Genomic DNA, 18640 nt, shown 5'->3' on the forward strand with positions numbered 1-18640 from the left:
GTGGCCTTGGGAGAATGCCGAGTAGGTATATCTACTTGGCCTGTCAGGCTTATCTCTTGCACTTGTAGGTTAGGTCCCACCAATGTTTGAAAATGAAGATGCTCAGAGCCGCCTCCTTCTGTTAGCTGCCTGGTTGTCCACATTCTTGACTGTACGAGGTAAGGCCAGAGAACTTAGTTCTGATCTGTTGGTTGTGAGACTGCCTAGCTCTAATAGTCTTTGGTGAGAGAAACAGAGTTAACGTATCAGAACGGAAACATTAACTGTTTCTTGCTCCACAGATGCTGCCAGAAATGCTAAGTGTTTCCTGCATTTTCTGTTTTTATTTCAGATTTCCAGCATTTGCAGTATTTTGCTTTTGTATTCAAATAGCCTTAGCATGCAGGCAGTCCTATGCTGCAGCTTCAGTAGGTTGGCATCCCATTCTATCATACTACAGCACATTGAACCAGGGCTTTTAATGGAGAACTGAGTGATGTGCCTGGCCAAGAGTTTTCAGGTTGTAGTGGTATACAATGCTGATGGCTTACTGTACCTCATGGATGCCCAACCTTGGATCTTATTTCATTCCACTTAGCATGGTCATAGTGCCACACAACACAATAGAGGGTATCCTCATTGTAAAGACAACTTTATTTTTTATAAGTACTGTGCAGTAGCAAATGTCTAAGATAGGGAAATTAGTGTGAAGGGGGTTAACTAGAATACTCCCTCACCATCTGATGTAGGCCCAATCTGGCACCTTTGTTCAGGAATGGACCAATCATAGTACAAATGAGCACTCTTGGTGGTGGGCATTGATGTTCCCCACCCAGACAACATGCTATTTCATTGCTTCCATCAATGCTTCCCTGAAGTGAAGTACTCAAAAATGGAGGAGTACTACTTGTCAACTGAGAAAGACTGGTAGGTGGTGATCAGCAGATTTCCTGGAGTTAATTTGACCTGAAATCATTAGGCCTATTGAGTCGACGCCCAAGTCCACTCCCACTAACTGTATTCTATTGTGTGCCAACCTTTGGCGAAACTACCTATAAGATAGCACAGGCAGAGTGATAGGGAGTCTGCATGAGTCTTGAGGAAGTCAGATTGGGTAGGGATAAAGGTTTCCTTCCCTGAAGGACACCAGTGAACCAGCTGGAGCTTCAGGAAAATTTGTCTGCTTTCATGATCATTTTCTAGGTACTAGTGCACAAGATACCTGGTTTACTGAATTCAGTTTTAAAACTTGCCATGGTGAGATTTGAACTCATAACCTTTGGGTTGCTAATCCACATTATCACACCCTTATGTTTAAAAAAAAGCTTTAAGTACTCCTTCAGTTTCTGCTTTCTATCTTGAAACACAATAACTGAGAAATCTAAAACAAAGTTCAAAGATAAGAATGGTAAACTCACCACTGCTCAAGCTTTGGCCAATGTGTCAGCTCTATGTAAATCAAACAGTGTGCTGCATGATATTAATCTTAAATTGGGAGAATTTTCTTTCCATTCAAAGAGATGAACCTAAATTAAAATGTTCCATTAAGTTGGAATCTGCAGTGGCTGCGATGGATCCAACTGCTGGAATGCACTGTGGAAAGCCAACAAATAAATCTGGATGATCTAGAAAGCTGGGAACAGACAAATTATAGCATTTGGCCAACCTAAAGGACTATAAAACACTTTCACTTTCCCCAGGCAGTGAAAGTAGGTGAGTTAATGGAGCACTGGCCTCCCACAACCTAAGGTAATAATGCCATAAGTTGCAAAGTGCTCTGGAAATGACATCAAATATGAGCTAAATACTGGATGATCATCAAATCAAGATGCTGTTTGAACTTTGCAGAGTTGCATTAATCTTGATGAAAAAGATGCAGTAATATATACATTATGGGATGAATTTGCACAGGGATTATGTATGGCAGGAAAAATGGCTTAAACAGTGCATGAATGGGACAGGTCCCATGGAAATTCATACGCCCCACTGCCGAGACCCATGTACTCTGAGATGAGATAGTGCTAAAGTGCCTTAGTGTTTGAACATAAATCCAAATTGAAGGGGTAAAAGCTTCCCTGGTCCTATCTTTAAGGTACTGCAAGAATTGGATCTGGGAACTTATAAATAAAGTTTTGATTTGTGCCACCTCTCACTTTTCTGCATTGAATTTCATTTGCTATGTGTCCACCCATCCCACCAACCTGTCCATGTGCCCTTGAAGACTCTTACCAGCTTCCTCACTGTTCCCTACCCTTCTAAGTTTTGTCTCATCTGCAGATTTCAAAATTATATCCTGTGCCACCGATTCAAGTCTTTAATGTACATCAAAAACAGCAGTGGTCCTGCTGGACCCAGCCACTGGTGCAGGTAAGTCGGTGTGTATGGATGCCGGTCTTCAGCCTGGATAAGTGGGGAGGGTTAGACTCAGGAAGGGCATCCGGCTGTAAAATCACCCGCCAAACCCAAAAAAATCGATGGTTGATATGAAACAATGATCAACCAGCACTCTGGCGACTCCATGCAACAAAAGCTAAAAGAGAAAAACAAAAACAGCAGTGGTTTTCACACTGATATATATTTCGCTCCAGCTAAAAAACAGCCATAAGCCGCAACTCTCTATTTTCAATCCCCTAGCAAATTTTCAATCTATGCTGCCACTGCTCCTTTTATCCCATGGGCTTTAATTTTGCTAACAAGCCGACTATGTGATACAATTTTATTAGTAATTTGCAGGCCAAATTGAGCAATTTTGCAGTATAAATTATACAAAGGCTTTTTAAACTCTTAATTGGCCACAGGAGAATGCTAAACTCGAGACTTAAGCTGCCCAACAAAAACAAAATCTGAGAAGACTCGGAGGACTATAAAAAGTAGCCATGTGACCTCAAAGGTCTATTAAAAAGGGCAAAGGTGAAGGAGCACCAGAAAGGAAAGTCAATCTAATTCCAACATTTCATGAGGACAACATATTCTTCAATAAACATCCACTTCCAAAACATGAGTGCACCCTGTAACTTAATATGCAAAAACCCCTAGAAATGATGACCAACATAATTTGGACATCAGGAACAATGTCTAGAACAAACATGTTCAGTATCTGCTTTTATTCACATTGCAGACATCGTAAGCAGGTTTAAATATTCTATGCAATAACATTATGAAAACATGTTGAATTCTGAGTCACGCATGTATGAATTATACTTTCCTCTCTACACTGGAGATTTACTTCACAGTGCAAACTGTTTACAATTTATCCTAAGGCAACTCCATCAATGGATTTGATGTGAAGGATGAACTTGTGGGTGCACACCACAGACATCATTGGATACTGCAGCTGAACCAAGAACCTTGTTTAGTTTCTAAGATTTTATAGTGATTTGATAGAATATATAATACACATTTACAATATGCTTAGAGCCATCTAACAGATGCTAATACACTAATGGCAAAGCCACTGGCACAGAATGCAAATTAATTACACCCTGTACTTAATCATGCATTTATTGTATTACAAATACCATCCAATATGTGAGGATAATAGAACATGGAAAAAAATAGACAGGGGTTTCTCCCCTCTTACCACTCCAGACTGAGTACCCAAGAGCTGAGAGTGCTGGAATATTATTGAGTACTACACAGACTGGCTTTAACCTGCTGCCAGAAGGACATCGCACCTCTGCATCATTACTGCAGCTGTTTAGGTACAGCACTTTCTCTTGTCAGTCTACTATTACCTGCTACCCACCTTCATTGCAGCTTCAGAAATTGTTCACTCAAGCTCCAAGGGTGGGGGTAGTTATGATTGCTGTCATTGATCACATGGTTTAGGTAGCCTCAATTTCCATTGCGATTAATTTGCCATTTTTCTCATGAGACAGACCCTGTGGGGATTGGTGCAGTTCCACACAGTTTATTGGGGCAGTTAGTGTTTTGTGGAATTTTGCCAAAGATAACTGATTATTTTTAATACACCAAGCTGACATGGTGTAGCTTGGATCTACTCTGCTACAATTCAGTCTTCTTGGCTGTGGCTTGGAGTCCTGATAGTAAAGCTTATGGTCAAGAAAAACGAAAGTTGAATTCTGATTGCACAAGGGACAAGTTTCTTAAAGGTGCATATTCACAATGGGTCTCCCCTCTGCCCCTTCACGGGACTATGCCAATATCCTACTTGACATGGAGGTCAAGTTCCCTTCACAGAGAGTTAAACAACTCTATTACAGTAAGTGTTTAATATTTATTTTTCAATGAAGATTTAACAGTTGTTTTTATTTAACAGTTTACTTGGATACTAATGATTTGAAAAAAAGCATTATGCTCTTCCAGTATACATTTTAGATGAGATATTTCAATTAAGATTGCATCAAAATAACACTGGACCCCATGCCAATAAACTCCTCAACTTGCCAGTGCCATTGCTAACAGCTTATTAGTAGCAACCATTACTGATGTGTCAGGTTAGAATCTACTAGCAAAATGCTTCAATAGCTAGTTGAATGAATGAAAAAGTGAGAACAAAAAGACTGGGGAACATTATTAGATATTAAAAACTAACACAATAGGAAATCCGCCAGAAGAATGAGATTGTAAAAGTGTGTTAACACTCTTACATTGTGAGCTGAGAGACAATCCATTCAAAAATTACATGGGGCACCCAGAGGCAGCTCACTGGATTTGGGGCAGGGAAATGCCAGTTCCAGCTGCAGGTCAATGCTGGGAGAGGTGTGGGGAGGTGAAGCTATGAAGGAGGGTGAACTGGGGAGCCCAGGCTGGTAATGGCCAACAGCACTTTTGTGGGAACCAAGGAGCACACCTAAATTTGGTTATCAGGGTCCTATGTATTTCATAGCACAATGGTTTGTATCTTAAAAGGAGCTTCCCACCAGAAATAGGCAGGCTTCTCCAGTCGTCCTGTAGTAGGCTTTTGTGAAAGTGGAAGCAGGTTGATCATTATGGTTACCAGCTGTCTAAGTCTACTGAACCCATTCTGAAGCCATTATTATCCTGTTACCACCGATTTCAGTGAATTAGAATTGACCATTAATATCTTCAATGTTGGTAGAAAGTCTAATCATTCATTCACCAACATGATTAGGAACAAGAAGCTCTTAGCACATTTTCAACATGAAAGGAATCATCAATCAATTCAAAGCGCTCCAGTTTTTTCAGTTACAGATAGCTCCAGAGATGCAGGACCAAATTCCATGTTCCTACAACTCATGGGGAACTCATGTTCACAGGCTACTGGGTCAGCGAGCCAGTGTTTTAGTGACAACTCTGAGCTGTACCTCCTTCAAGCAGAGTTTCCCACTAGGAGCACAGGATTGCAAAATTAACCCTCGAGTGCCTTTGAAAGGATTGATGAAAGGACAATCGTGAGAAGTGGAAGTCTTTTGACCTACCGTGGGTACAGTGTGCATTCTTCTCCAATGTAAAGAGAACCCAGCAGCTTTGCTGTCATTTTATGCCCAATGCCATATTAATTACAAGCTTTATGCTGAGGCACAATGCATAGCTCTAATCTGCAAAACCAGATCCCACTAAAAAAAATAGTTTTTGGGAAGAATTCTCGGACTGCTCATGGTCACCTACAAAATGATGCCAACTGCTGGAATTCCAATATGATAGCACATTTGTAGACAGGCATGCTGTGTTCAACCCATAACAAGTATTCAAATAATAAATAAAGAATTGGCATAAAGAAATTCTCATCACAGGTGGGAGAAGCCTTTAGACATGGCAAAGCTATGCCTTAGTAACAAGGGGTGGGGAGGGCCAGGGGTGGCAGATCAATCAAACCACAGAGAGGCAGAGAGCAACTAAATGGAAACTCAGGGAAAGAAGGGAAGTGAAAATAGGATATTATCAGAAATGGAAGAATAATAATGAGATAGAGAAGGCACATTAAACAAAAGGAATAAAACATAAATGATGATACACGAGCACCTTGAACCAGCCTTCTGCCAGTATATATATATATATATATATATATATTCTCCTTACTGTGTTTTTATGCATATATAGATAGATATATATTTATATACATATATATATATATATCTATCTATATATGCATAAAAACACAGTAAGGAGAGTGTTTGTCTCAGTACATTTTTGGCGCATTCACACATTGTTTATACAGGATGATGTAGAAGAACGTCAACCCAAACACAAAGAAAATACATTGCAGTAGGGGGGAAGGCATGACATATGGGAAAAAATCCGTTATTGACATGGCAGCTAAAAGATTATATGTTAAATAAATATTTCTAGGTGTAAGTGAAGCCACAGAATGGCCTGTGCAGAAATGCCGTAGCTAAAGGGTATTAAATTGCATGCCCTGGTGTGGTTAATGGGTTGAAAACTGTGCAGGTATTTGTGTAAGGCAGGAACCAATAGGGAAAGAAAACAAACACTTCAGTCCTCGCTGCAATTTCTGTAGCAGACCAGGATCTCCCTTCCTCCTGAGGCATGTGGCCACCATATTAAAACAACATTTCAGCAAAATCCAGTGAAGTTCATGGAAGATTGGCCACAAGAGAGACAAAGAGGGAGTATTGGATGGTTAAATGTATATATAAAAAACCTCGAGTTCCACATGCCACTTCATAAAATTCCAATTTGTCGCATTACAGCAGGATGTCAGTTGTTATATTTTCATCAGTGATGGACTGTCTTTTTTTATTCGTGTCCAGAGAGGTGCTACTGGTAGTTTCTGTGTTGTTGGAGATTTCCTCATCTCTTTTTCGCTTGTGCTTCAGTGAATTTTCTCCCTCACACAATTTTCCCTCAGGGAGTCCAAGAGATCGCAGGCACACAATAGCTGTGGATTGTTCCACCACCTTCTTTGTTTTATCCCTGAGAAGGGAAAAGAAAAATAACGATTAAGGTTATAATGAAAAACGAGTTAGTTAAACAGGCAGCGTGGTACAACGGGGAGAACAGCTGGACCAGCAGCTGGTCACGTCCATAATGTTAATACATGCAAGAGAAATCATGAGATTTTTATCTACATACTGTTGCAATTTTACAGGAGTTATATTGTTTTTCCGACAAACATGTACTCAATGGGAAAATCAGTTTGGTTGTTATCTCTATCTATCTAGTGGTCTACATGCTTGAAATGTGCATGTGTAGACGTCAGACAAGGACAAAGTGAATTCTGAGTGGGAAATCCTATGGAGTGGAGTAGCTTGCTGATGTTTAGTTGAGACTATAAGAAGTACAAATCGGCATGAGGCATAGAAGAAAAGAGATGAAAATTGGGCAAAGATAAACCAAAGTTATATATCAGATCTGAGATTCATTTTAAGCCAATTGCAAGCAGTCGATCTGAGTCAGAGTCATTAAGGTACAGAAGAAGCCATTTGACCCATCAAGTCCATGTTGGCTCTCTCTACAGCAATCCAGTCAGTCACATTTCCTGTTCTATCCACGTGGCCCTGCAAGTTTATTTCCTTCAAGTGCTCATTCAATTTCCTTTTGAAACCATTCATCATCTTCGCTTGTGGATAGTGAGTTCCACCTCATGACAACTTGCTGAATAAAAAAGTTCTTCCTCGTATCGCTCTTACACCTCTTACACAAAATATTAAACTGTGGCTCCTGCTCCTTTTATTATCAGCTAACAAAAACAGCTTTGCCTTGTCTATATTATCTAAACCTGTCATTATCCTGTACACCTCTATCAAATCTCCCTTCAATCTCCTTTGCTCCAAGGAGTACAGTCCCATCTTTTGCAACCTAGCCTTGTAGTTAAAATCCCCCATCCCTGAAACCATTCTGGTAAATCTCCTCTGCAGCCACTCAAGGACACTCACATCCTTCCTAAAGTGTGATGACCCGAATTGGGCGCAACACTCTAGTTGTGGCTTAGCCAGAGATATATAAAGATTCAGCATAACTTCCCTGGTTTTGTACTCAACGCCTCCATTTGTGAAGTCCAAGATCCCATATACTTTGCTAACCATTCTTTCAATATGTCCTGCCACCTTCAAAGGTCTCTGCACATGCACCCCTAGGTCCCCCTGTTCCTTCACATTCTTTAGAGCTATGCCATTGGGTCTATATTGCCTCTCCCTATTCCTTCTGCCAAAATGCAAAAATCACACTTCTCTATATTAAATTCCACCTGTCACTTCTCTGCCCATTCTGCTAGCCTATCTGAGTCCTGTTGCAGTCGATTTGTATTATCCTCACCGTTTGCCACATCTCCTAGTTTGGTATCATTGGCAACGTTTGAAATTTTACTCTGTATTCCAATATCCAGGTCACTTATACATATCTGAAAAAGCAATGGTCCTGGCACTGACCTTCGGGGACTCCACTGTCTACCATCTTCCAGCCTGAAAAACAGCCACCAGCCATGGCTCGCTTTCTTTGTCCTTAAGTCAATGTTTGATCCAAGCTGACACTGACCCGCCTATTCCATCAGCCTCAATTTTGTTAACCGTCCTTTTATGTGGTACTTTGTCAAACGCTTTTAAAAAAATCCACAACCCCTTTGCTGTTATTTCATCAAAAAAATTCCATTAGATTATTAGAATATCAGGCTGAATTATCCTATAAAAATTCATCTTACCTGACAAGGCCAGCATTTATACAAATAAGTTTTGATGCAGATACCTAACGTATAAAGCAATAGCTCCAAAAACTCGAATTTAAATGTAAAGGTAATCCTAACTAAATGTTATTTCAAACCAGCTGCATAAATGCTGCTGTGTACAAGTGTGTCTCAGCAATGAAAGAAATAAGGAATGTTTTCCACAGATGTGCTGTATATGACTGGTTATCATTTGAGCATATGGACCCAATAAAAACCAACCCTCACTGAAGCAGATTACAGAAGTCTGTGACTCAAACCAGAAAGGGAAGATTAATTTATTAAGGTCCTAATTTCTCAAAGCAAAACGGTCCTTCAGCAATTAATAAATAAACAAATACATACAAATGAAGAAGAATCATGCTAAACTTTCAATAACGAAATAAATGTCCGAAAATTCCAGATCAGGAACTGAGTTCACATCACGTCAGAACATGGGAGGACAATGGGATTTTTGTTTTGAGTTTTTTTTAAAAATATGTTAATCATTTGCTTGGTGTTCAGTTATTTGCTGCTACTTGACTATAAATAGTCACACTTTACCCTTGTACATTGTACCAGGCAAGAAAGGCTGAGGGAGCATGCCAATATTAGCAAAAGTCTAGTCACTTGTTAAAATGAAATTCTGTTAATCCTCAAATTAACTGCTGGACAAGGTCAGGATCAAATAAAACCTCACCTGGTCGCCCAGCTGGAAAACAACCAGTTTACTCTTTTTATCTTGTATTGGTTCCTTTTCAGACCAATGCCTTGGTTCAGCCCCTTGAAACATTACCAACACTCCTCAGCTGGAGGTGGGTGAGCAGCTAGGTTCTCTGACCACTGCTGTTCTGTACCTGACTGTTACTGTGAGGTGTCAATTGCATCATTCCACCCTGTGGGGAGGCACCTGAGTTTCTTTCTCATTAAAAAGCCTAGGTTGCAGTCAGCTGTGTGGGAACATGCTGTAAACCTATGCTGTGTTGCTCTATGGCACTGCATGGTGACACATCAACTGGACAAAGAGCTGTTATATCACTAAAATACATAAGATTGGGTTCAAGTACTATGACTTAATTTGAAGGTTAAGTGCAGGTTTGAGCAAAAAAAAAAAAAAAATTCTCATTCCAGAAAAATAAGTCTTGATACATTTATAAATTAACTTAATATTTCTAACTCTGGGGTTCAGAGTTTGCTTTTTACTGGAAGCCAAGTAATGACAACAAATAAATACCTATAGAATCACAAAGCCTACAGCACTGGGAGAGGCCATTTGGTCCATCAGCTCTTTGCTAGGGAGTGCTAGTATTCCTGCCTTTAGGGAGAATTTTCCGGTCGGTGAGCAGGGGCGGGGCCCAGTCACTGACATGTAAAATGATGCGTGGTGACATCAGGCGCATCATTTGGATTTTCAGTTCGGCGGGCGTGCAGCCGAACTGTCAAAGGCCTATTAAGGCCTGTTTAAAACTAATTAAATGAGCTGTCCATCCAACCTTAACGTTGGTGGGCAGGCGAATAGCCCAGGCGACCTTCACATTTTTCATGGAGCCTCATCCACAGATGGGATGAGGTTTCATGAAGCATTTATAAATTAAATAAAATTTTAAATTAATGTTCCTTGACATGTCCCAGCTCATGTGACATTGTCACATGAGCTGGGACATGTCTTTAAATATTTTCAATTCTTTACTTAAATGTTTGAACATTAAACAAATCTCCCTGAGGCATCTCTTTGCCTCAGGGAGATTTCTGCACTCTTTCGCGCGCATGCACGATGGACAATAAATGCTGGCCTAGCCAGCGATGCCCACAGCCTGTAAATGAATTTTTAAAAATCTGAATCTCACTTCAGGCAGTCCCAGCAACTGGAGATTGGAGCTCTGGCTCTGCATTCAGGGTTGACTTCTAGAGAGGTACTCTTGCCTGGTGGATGTGGATGGCCCAGCTCTCATTGTACAGGCTGTGGCAGCCCATAAATGCTAAATATTTTAGACTAACCACTCTTGGGATGTGAGGGCCACTGGCAAGGCCAGCATTTATTGCTAATCTCTAATGGATCCCGAGAAGTTAGTGGTGATGAGCTGCCATCTGGTACAGATATACACCCACAGTGCTGCTAGGGATTTTGACCCACCTCACTGAAACGGTCCTCAAATCAAAGTCACAAAAGACATCAATGAACATTAATCCAGAATGAAGAACAAGAGCTTTGGCCATGGTGCTTTATCCCCCTCGATCTTCTGCAGTCTTTCTTCACACTGACCACACTACCCTCCTCCACTGCCCAGCTCGGTGGGACTGTACTTGCAAGCTAATCTCTTCCTAATTCCATGTTGCCCTTGGAGCATAACGTGTAGACAGAGGGGTCAGCTTCCACATTTATCCAGCTCTCCACCAGGCTCATGACACTGCCTCTGTGCTGCTTGCTCCACATCCAGTCTTGGATGAGGCACACTGTTCTCCAGCTAAACGTTAGGAAGACTGAAGCCATTGCCACAAACTCCATACCCCAGCTGCCGACTCCATCCTCTGTCCAGAAACTGCTCGAGGTTAAACCAGACCTTGGTAGTTCACTTGACTGCAAGGAAAGGTTCCAACTTCATATAGCCCCCATCCAAAGACACCTACTTCCAGCTCCATAACATCACGCACAAGTCCCACTTACACCGATCACCACAGTGCTCACTGACTCACATTGGTTTCCAGTCCCCAAATGCCTCAAATTTGAAATTTTCATCCTTGATTAATTCTGTTCATGGAATTCCCCCCCCCCACCCCTCCACTCCATCTCTATAAGTTCTCCAGCAGTACAATCCCTGCCCCTCAAACTCTTCATTTTTCTAACTCCAGCCTCTTGGGATTCACCCCCATCCCTTCACCCCCACCTTTGGTGGCCAAGTCCTCAAATGTTTAGGCACTACACTCTGAAATTGCCTGCCTAAACCCACCTGCTTCATCAACCACCTCTTTTCCTTTAAGACTTTCCTTAAATCCCACCTTTTTATCCTTTGATCATTCCTCATAATTGGAATCGAAGGTCATATTCCCCTGTGAAGTATATGTTATATGTTTTTTTTATGTCAAAGCCATTAAATAGATACAAGGCCCTTTCTATTTTGAGGCTCCAAACAGTGCAAAGGAGAATTGAATAATTATCTGAAGAGAAAAAAATTGCAGGGCTATGAGGAAAAGGCAGGGGAATGGGACTAGGAGAGTTGCTCTCACAGAGAGCCTGCAAGGACTTGAAGGGCCAAATGACCTCTTTCTGTGCTTTAACCTTTCCATGATTCCATAAAGGTGATCCAGCCAATGTTTTGTACAAACTGATCATTACTTTAATGTTGTGCTTTACAGCTCTTCTATAAAAGTGAAAATGTGATTGGCTTCTTCAGATATAAACATGAAGGGCACAAATGTGGTTTCCATAGCACTGCCGGAGATGACGCTATGGAAGCCTAAAGCCCTCTGAGTCTGCAACACAGCAGGGAGACGGAGCAGAGACTGTGGAGAGGCGAAGTTCTGCATGATGCCCTCTGCCAAGTTAGAGCTGGAATCCTCCATGCCCCTTGACCGGTACAGGAGGCTGTCAGGCAGGCCAGACAATGCACCCAGAAATCAGTGTTCAAGCCCATCAGCGTTTCCTGTATGCCACCCCACCAAAGTCTTCATCTGAGTGCTCTGCCTGTGATCATGCCCTCCGGTGAGCTGGCAATGAACAATCCTTTCTCTCTAGCCTGGCTGCAACCCACTCATGCCCAGTGACTCATGGCATGCCGATCCCAACTCGATACTGCCCTCCAAGATACTTGCAGGGTAAGTATCAGGCCTGGTGAATCTGGGTGTCAGATCAAGTGACATGGCCTCTTTATCAGTGCTTTACTGTTGCTCTCTCTCTTCCTCCTTGGATTCTTGTGGCTGGGCAGGCAGCAGGTTCAGAAAGGGAAGGTTAGTGTGAAGAAAGGGGTGGGGTGGAAAGAACAGGTCCATCATCACACCATTGCTCACCATGCCACATAGCAGGATGAGGTGAGCTGGCCATGGAGAAGGGACATAGAACAGGAATATGCCATCATCCTCAATGTTCTCAGCGATGATGGATGCCACACACTCTGTTGCAGCTGGCTCCAAGATACAGAGAACCATCTCCTCCATAGGCTCAGGGATGGAGTGTCTTTGCTCCCCCTCTCCAGCTCTGTTCTGCTCCCTCCCATTGTGTGCCAGCTTGTCCTGATGTGAATGGTTACTTAGCGCTGTGTTTGGCTGTCATTGCTAAATAACTGGAGGTGTGTGGAGGCAGCTAGAGGTGGGTGTGAGGCTGGCAGCATTGGTAGGTGTGAGAGTGTGAGGTAGAGCATCTGGATATTAGGGGTGGGTCCTGAATGCCAGGGAATGCTGATAAATGTGTTGGGGTGCGTTAAGCAGAGTGAGGGGCTGATGATGCAGTGGAAGGAGATATTAGGTTAAGTTGCATTCACTGACCTTGACCACCCATGTGAGATCATTAGACTTCTTGTGGCACTGCTGCTAGGCCCTCAGGTCCAATTCTGGAAGCTGACCTTCCTGGCCAATTGTTCCTATTTCATTCAGGAGGTGATCCTTGAGGGCCTCCTGCAGAACCATGCAGTCTCTTCTCCTGTCCATCTCCATCACTAAGGTCTCCAGTGCCACATATATGGAGCCCTCTCTCAGCCCTGGTGTTCCATCTTTCATGTTTCAAATTGCAGCATTATTATTCAGTGAAGCTTCCCTTTAAGACGGACAGGCTATCTTTTAAGAGCAGAAGGCAGGTTGCACCACATGCTATTAGCACAAAGCTGCTTGGCCCCCTGCTGGGCACAGAGGCAGCTGGCAGATGCTTGGCGCTATGCTACAATCATGGTAATTAGATGGCAGTTTCAACAGAACCTGCACAGGCAAGTCACAAATTGTGACCCCCCAAGCCTGAACAAGGGGGGCAAGCCAATTTTTAGTCCAAACCTTTTGTTCATTTGTGTTGATGGTATCTATTTCACAACAGTGAAAACAGTTAATAAATACGTCCCTGGGGGTAAGCAATGAAACCTTTAACTGTACATATTAGGACAGCCTGTACTCTCGCAGTTACATCTTTAACCTACTCAACATTTGATTCAGTAACTTTCGAGTCAAAATTCCTGTACACTGATGTTTGAGACAGGATTTAATAGCCAATATGGTAGGAATGACAGCCCCCTATTGTTCAACATCAGGAGATGCTTTTTCAAAATATCTGACCAAGAACTTTCTAATCTTTCAGTGTGCAGCTAGAATGAAATCTAGCTGCTGTAAAGCAGAAGTTTCTAGGATTGCTTCAAAGCAATCGCATAAAATCTAGAAGGGAAAAAGGGTTTAGAGATTTTAGAAGCCTAAATATTTCTTAGAATATTTAATAATTTAAATGGATGATTAAACATTTTCAAACAGGCTACCAACATAACTGATGAGGTATTACATACCCTTTTTCTTTTGGCTGTGTGTGAATAATTTTATTTTTAAAGCTATTTTCTTCCCTTCCCCCATTGGTTTATGCAACATCAGAGCCAAGGCAAACAATCTGCTCCAAGGACTCAAGTCAGTGTTGCTCTGAAACGACTGGCAGGACATGTGGGACAGTAGACCAAAAGTGATTTGGTCGCCAATATTTCTGTGGGAATGCACTTGGCCTCTGACAAGTTCATCTTTCCCTTTCCACCAGTTTTTATTTCCAAAAGCTATCGTTGTTGGGGTACAGCTGCATGGGTGCCAGATGCCATTTGGTACCTTTTCTAAGTGGACATTACTTATGTATGGGCCTAGATATTGAGTGTCAGCACACTATCTGGCCTCAAATGGGGCAGCAGAATGGGCCATATTCTGAGCTGACTGTGGCCTCACCTGATGAGCACACACATACCAGCTAGCCAAGAATGGAATGCTTGACTAATGTTGTCCTCAAAAGCAACAAAGCCAACTGTAGCACCCCTAACTTAAAACATAGCAGAGTCCATGTCCCCAAACAGGGGACCACTGGTATGTCCAGCCGGGCTACACAATGTTAACCCAATGAATCACTGGGGAGAGAGGAGGGGATGCTCTGTCCTTCCTGACAGCAATGCAATTAAAACTGGGAAACCCATACTCAGCCACACCATGTTGTTATGTACATGTCCCAAACCACCATTCCAATGACCACCACAAACAATTCTAATCTGTACAAACACATTCCAAGCTCAACAATTCCAATCATTTGAGATCACAGACACCTACAACTGAACAAGTTATGGATGCAGAGACCATTTGAATACTTGTGGAGGGGGAATCTCCCAAGTTACAGAGAAGACATTTGGACAGATGGAAAAATAGAAGTTCATTTGTCATTTTTGACCATGCTGCCAAGCAGACTTGTGGTAACAGCTCCCCCATTGTTTCACCAGAAGGAAGGTAAGACATCCAGTCAGAATTCACTTGCATGGGGTAACCAGATAGTTCATTAGGTTCACAGTTGGCCTGTAACCCTCAAATTGGTTTAAATATAGCTCAGACACAAGAAATGAAAGGCTCCATCTGCTGGCAGTAAAAGTCCTAGGTGAAGTGAGGTCTGTTATTCTTTCATGGGAAAGGCATCACTGGTGAGGTCAGCATTTGTTGCCCATCCTTAATTGTCCTTGAGAAGGTGATGATGAATGGCCTTCTTTAACCACCCACAGTGCCATAAGGAAGTTCCAGGATTTCGACAAGGCAGCAGTGAAGGAGCAGCATTACATTTCCAAGTCAGGGTCGTGAATGGAGGGGAACTTGCAGGTGGTGGTTTTCCCATATGTCTACCGCCGTGTCCTTCTGGGTAATAGGGGTCATGGGTTTGGAAGGTGCTGTCGAAGGAGCCTTGGTGAGTTGCTGCAGTTTATCTTGTAGATGGTACATGCTGCTGCCGCTATATGTCGATGGTGGAGGGAGTGAATGTTTGTGGATGGTGCGCCGATCAAACAGGCTACTTTGTCCTGGATGGTGTCAAGCTTCTTGAGTGTTGTTGGAACTGCACTCATCCAGGCAAGTGGGGAGTATTCCATCACACTTTTGACTTGTGCCTTGTAGATGACGGACAGGCTTTGGGGAGTCAAGAGGCGAGTTACTCGCTGCATAATTCCCATCTTCTGACTTGCTCTTGTAGGCACTGCATAACATGGCTGCTCCAGTCAAGTTTCTGGTCAACGGTGGCCCTCAAGATATTGATGGTGGGTGATTCAATGATGTTAATGCTGTTGAATGTCAAGGGGACATGGAGGTTTATTCTCTCTTGTTGGAAATGGTCCTTGCCTGAGGCACTTGCGTGGCTCAAATGTTACTTGCCACTTTTTAGTCTAAGCCTGAATGTTGTCCAGGTCTTTCTGCATGCGGACATGGAATGCTTCAGTTTCTGAGGAGTTGTGAATGGTGCTGAACACTGTGCAGCCATCAATGAACATCCCCACTTCTGACCTAATGATCTGGGGAAGGTCACTGATGAAGCAGCTGAAGATGGTTGGGCCGAGGACACTGCCCTGAGGGACTCCTGCAGTGATATCTGGGGCTGAGGTGATTGAACTCCAATGACCATAACTAAGAGGACATTTGGACAGGTGACAGGTAACAGCTCCCCCATTGTTTCACCGGAAGAAGAGTAAGGCATCAAATCAGAATTCACTTGCATGGGGTAACCAGGTAGTGCATTAGGTTCATTGTTTGGCCTGTCATCCTTGAGTCGGTTTAAATATGGCTCAGAGAGATGAAATGAAAGGCACCATCTGCTGGCAGTAAAAGTCCACAGGTATTGTCACTGGACTAGTAATCCAGAGACCCAGAGTAATGTTCTGGAGACCCAAGTTCGAATCTCATCATGGCAGATGGTGGAATTTGAATTCAATAAAAATCAGGAATTGGGAGTCTAATGATGACCATGAAACCATTGTTGTAAAACCCCATCTGGTTCACTAATGTCCTTTAGGGAAGGAAATCTGCCGTCCTTACCTGGTCTGGCCTACATGTGACTCCAGACCCACAGCAATGTGGTTGACTCTTAAAAGCCCACTGAAATGGCCTAGCAAGCCACTCAGTTGTATCAAACCATTAAAAAGTCTAAAAGGAACAGCCCTAACAGCATTGTGGATGTACCTACACCATATGGACAGCAGTGGTTCAAGGAGGCAGCTCACCATCACCTTCTCAAGGGCAATTAGGGATGGGCACTAAATGCTGGCCTAGCCAGCGACTCCCACATCCCATGAACAAATAGAAAAATACCCATCTTCCTTTGTGGTAGGTATTACTCCAGCCAGTGGCAAGTTTTCTCCAATTCCCACTGACTTTCAATTTTGCTAGGATTCCTTAAATGCCACTCAGTCAAATACTGCCTTGATGTCAAGGGAAATCACTCTCACCTTACCACTGGAATTCAGCTCTTTGGTCCATGTTTGGTGCTGTAGGCCATGTTTGGTCCATGGCTGAAACGAGGTCAGGAGCCAAGTGGCCCTGTCGGAACCCAAACTGAGTGTCAGTGAGCAGGTTATTGCTGAGTAAGTGCTGCTTGATAGCACTGTTGACGACACCTTCCATCATTTTGCTGATGACTGAGAACAGATTGATGGGGCAGTAACTGGCCAGGTTGGATTTGCCCTGCTCTTTATTGGCAGGACATACTTGGGGAATTTTCCACATCGTTGGCTAGGTGCCAGTCTTGTAGCTGTACTGGACCAGCTTGGCTAGAGTTGCAGCTAGTTCTGGAGCACAAGTGTTCAGTAGTGTAGCTAGAATGTTGTCAGGGTCCATAGCTTTTGTTGCTTTTTGGGCAACCTTAATCCAATTCCTAGTAGGCATGGGCCTGTAGCACAAAATTGTTCTACTTCAAAACTAAATGACAGCCTTACTCAAAGATGCCACAGAATGGTTGGCTGAGGGTGGGAAATAGAAAGAATGTCATACTGGTAGAGTAGGGCCGAATTAGATGGAACTTTACTTTGCTTCTGGTTGTGCTACACCTAACATGTTTACTTGATGTCAACATACTTGAACTGGGAAGAGCTTCATTCCTTAGCTTTAATGAGCCAGAAACAATATTTTTTCCTGACTGAGATGGGCCAAACAAGATTGGCTACCAAAAGTGATCCATTTATTCTATCAAATGAGATTATATTTATTACTCAAGGGAAGCAACAAACTGCAGAAACTACGGTTATTGCCAATGTGATCTCACTTAACTGAAACAGCTAAACAGCCTAATACCAATCATTTTTTCTACGCACAGAATCTTGCCCATTAACAATGGGAAACTACCAATGGGGTTGCTGCATTTTTGCAAAGACATCCCAAAGTATCTAAGGCGAGTGGAACATCACAAGCAGCTTGCAGCAAATGGTCAGGAAAATTTATGGATCTAGACACTACTTATGAAAGATGGTAGAGGGCCTTACAGAACCAATTGGTCTAGGTGCAACTCAGCAGGTCACAGCTATTCTACCTAATTCAACAAGGATCTGGCCCATTTTCTACATCTAATAGTTCAGGTATCTTTAACAAATGTTGCTGTTTCCCAGGCTACATTCTCAGCAGATCATTATACTGTGCAATGGAAGCTCTTTTAAAGCACAAAGTAAACATTCTCACATTTTTAAAAAATAACTAATCTTTAGCACAGTTTTCTTTAATAATTCAAGAGTCTGCAATGTTTTGTTTTCTGTAAAGTTCTTTGTTAACATTCAGTCACTAATTAAATACAAATTTATATCTTCATACAGTGATGTGTTTAGACTAGGTTATATTTAGTTTAAACTCAGTGCTTAAGAAAACAGCAAAATAAAATATCAGACTGAGATTAAAGCAGACAAATCTAACTAATTGTAACAAAAGGTTTACCACAGGACTGGATGAAAGTGCCTGGTGGACATTTTAGACCAACGGGATTTTTAGAACCAGGAGTAGGATTTAGTAAGAGGCAGGGAATCAACCTCCTCATCACTTACCAACAGGAGGAGCTGTAGTTTTTGTCTGCTACTGTCACAACTGAATTAAATAATCTGTCCGAAGGCCTTTGTACCTAGTACAGAATAAAAC

The 18640-nt window shown here is 42.4% G+C and overlaps 1 protein-coding gene and 1 long non-coding RNA gene across 4 annotated transcripts in view; both read right to left on the minus strand.

Annotated features, from left to right (window-relative positions):
* Positions 1-3068: 3068 nt before the first annotated feature.
* On the minus strand, positions 3069-5946 carry LOC144682007 (uncharacterized). Its single transcript, XR_013576903.1, has 2 exons — positions 5176-5946; positions 3069-4031 (listed from the first exon to the last, which is right to left on the minus strand). It is a non-coding gene; the product is annotated as an uncharacterized LOC144682007 (long non-coding RNA).
* Positions 5947-6046: 100 nt separating this feature from the next.
* dus2 (dihydrouridine synthase 2) overlaps positions 6047-18640 on the minus strand; it is a 116590-nt gene continuing 103996 nt past the window's right edge. For 2 of the 3 annotated variants that reach the window (XM_078544229.1, XM_078544230.1), the window contains exons 15-16: positions 18550-18623; positions 6047-6837 (exon numbers count right to left, since the gene is read on the minus strand). In XM_078544229.1, coding sequence (XP_078400355.1) covers positions 6609-6837; positions 18550-18623 — 303 coding nt within the window. In that variant the 3' untranslated portion in view covers positions 6047-6608. Of the gene's footprint in view, positions 6838-10805; positions 11139-18549; positions 18624-18640 lie in introns of those variants that run through there. The other variant, XM_078544231.1, reaches the window with a different exon arrangement.

The sequence above is a fragment of the Cetorhinus maximus genome, chromosome 6, assembly GCF_964194155.1.
Source record: "Cetorhinus maximus chromosome 6, sCetMax3.hap1.1, whole genome shotgun sequence".
NCBI classification, from domain to species: Eukaryota; Metazoa; Chordata; class Chondrichthyes; order Lamniformes; family Cetorhinidae; genus Cetorhinus; species Cetorhinus maximus.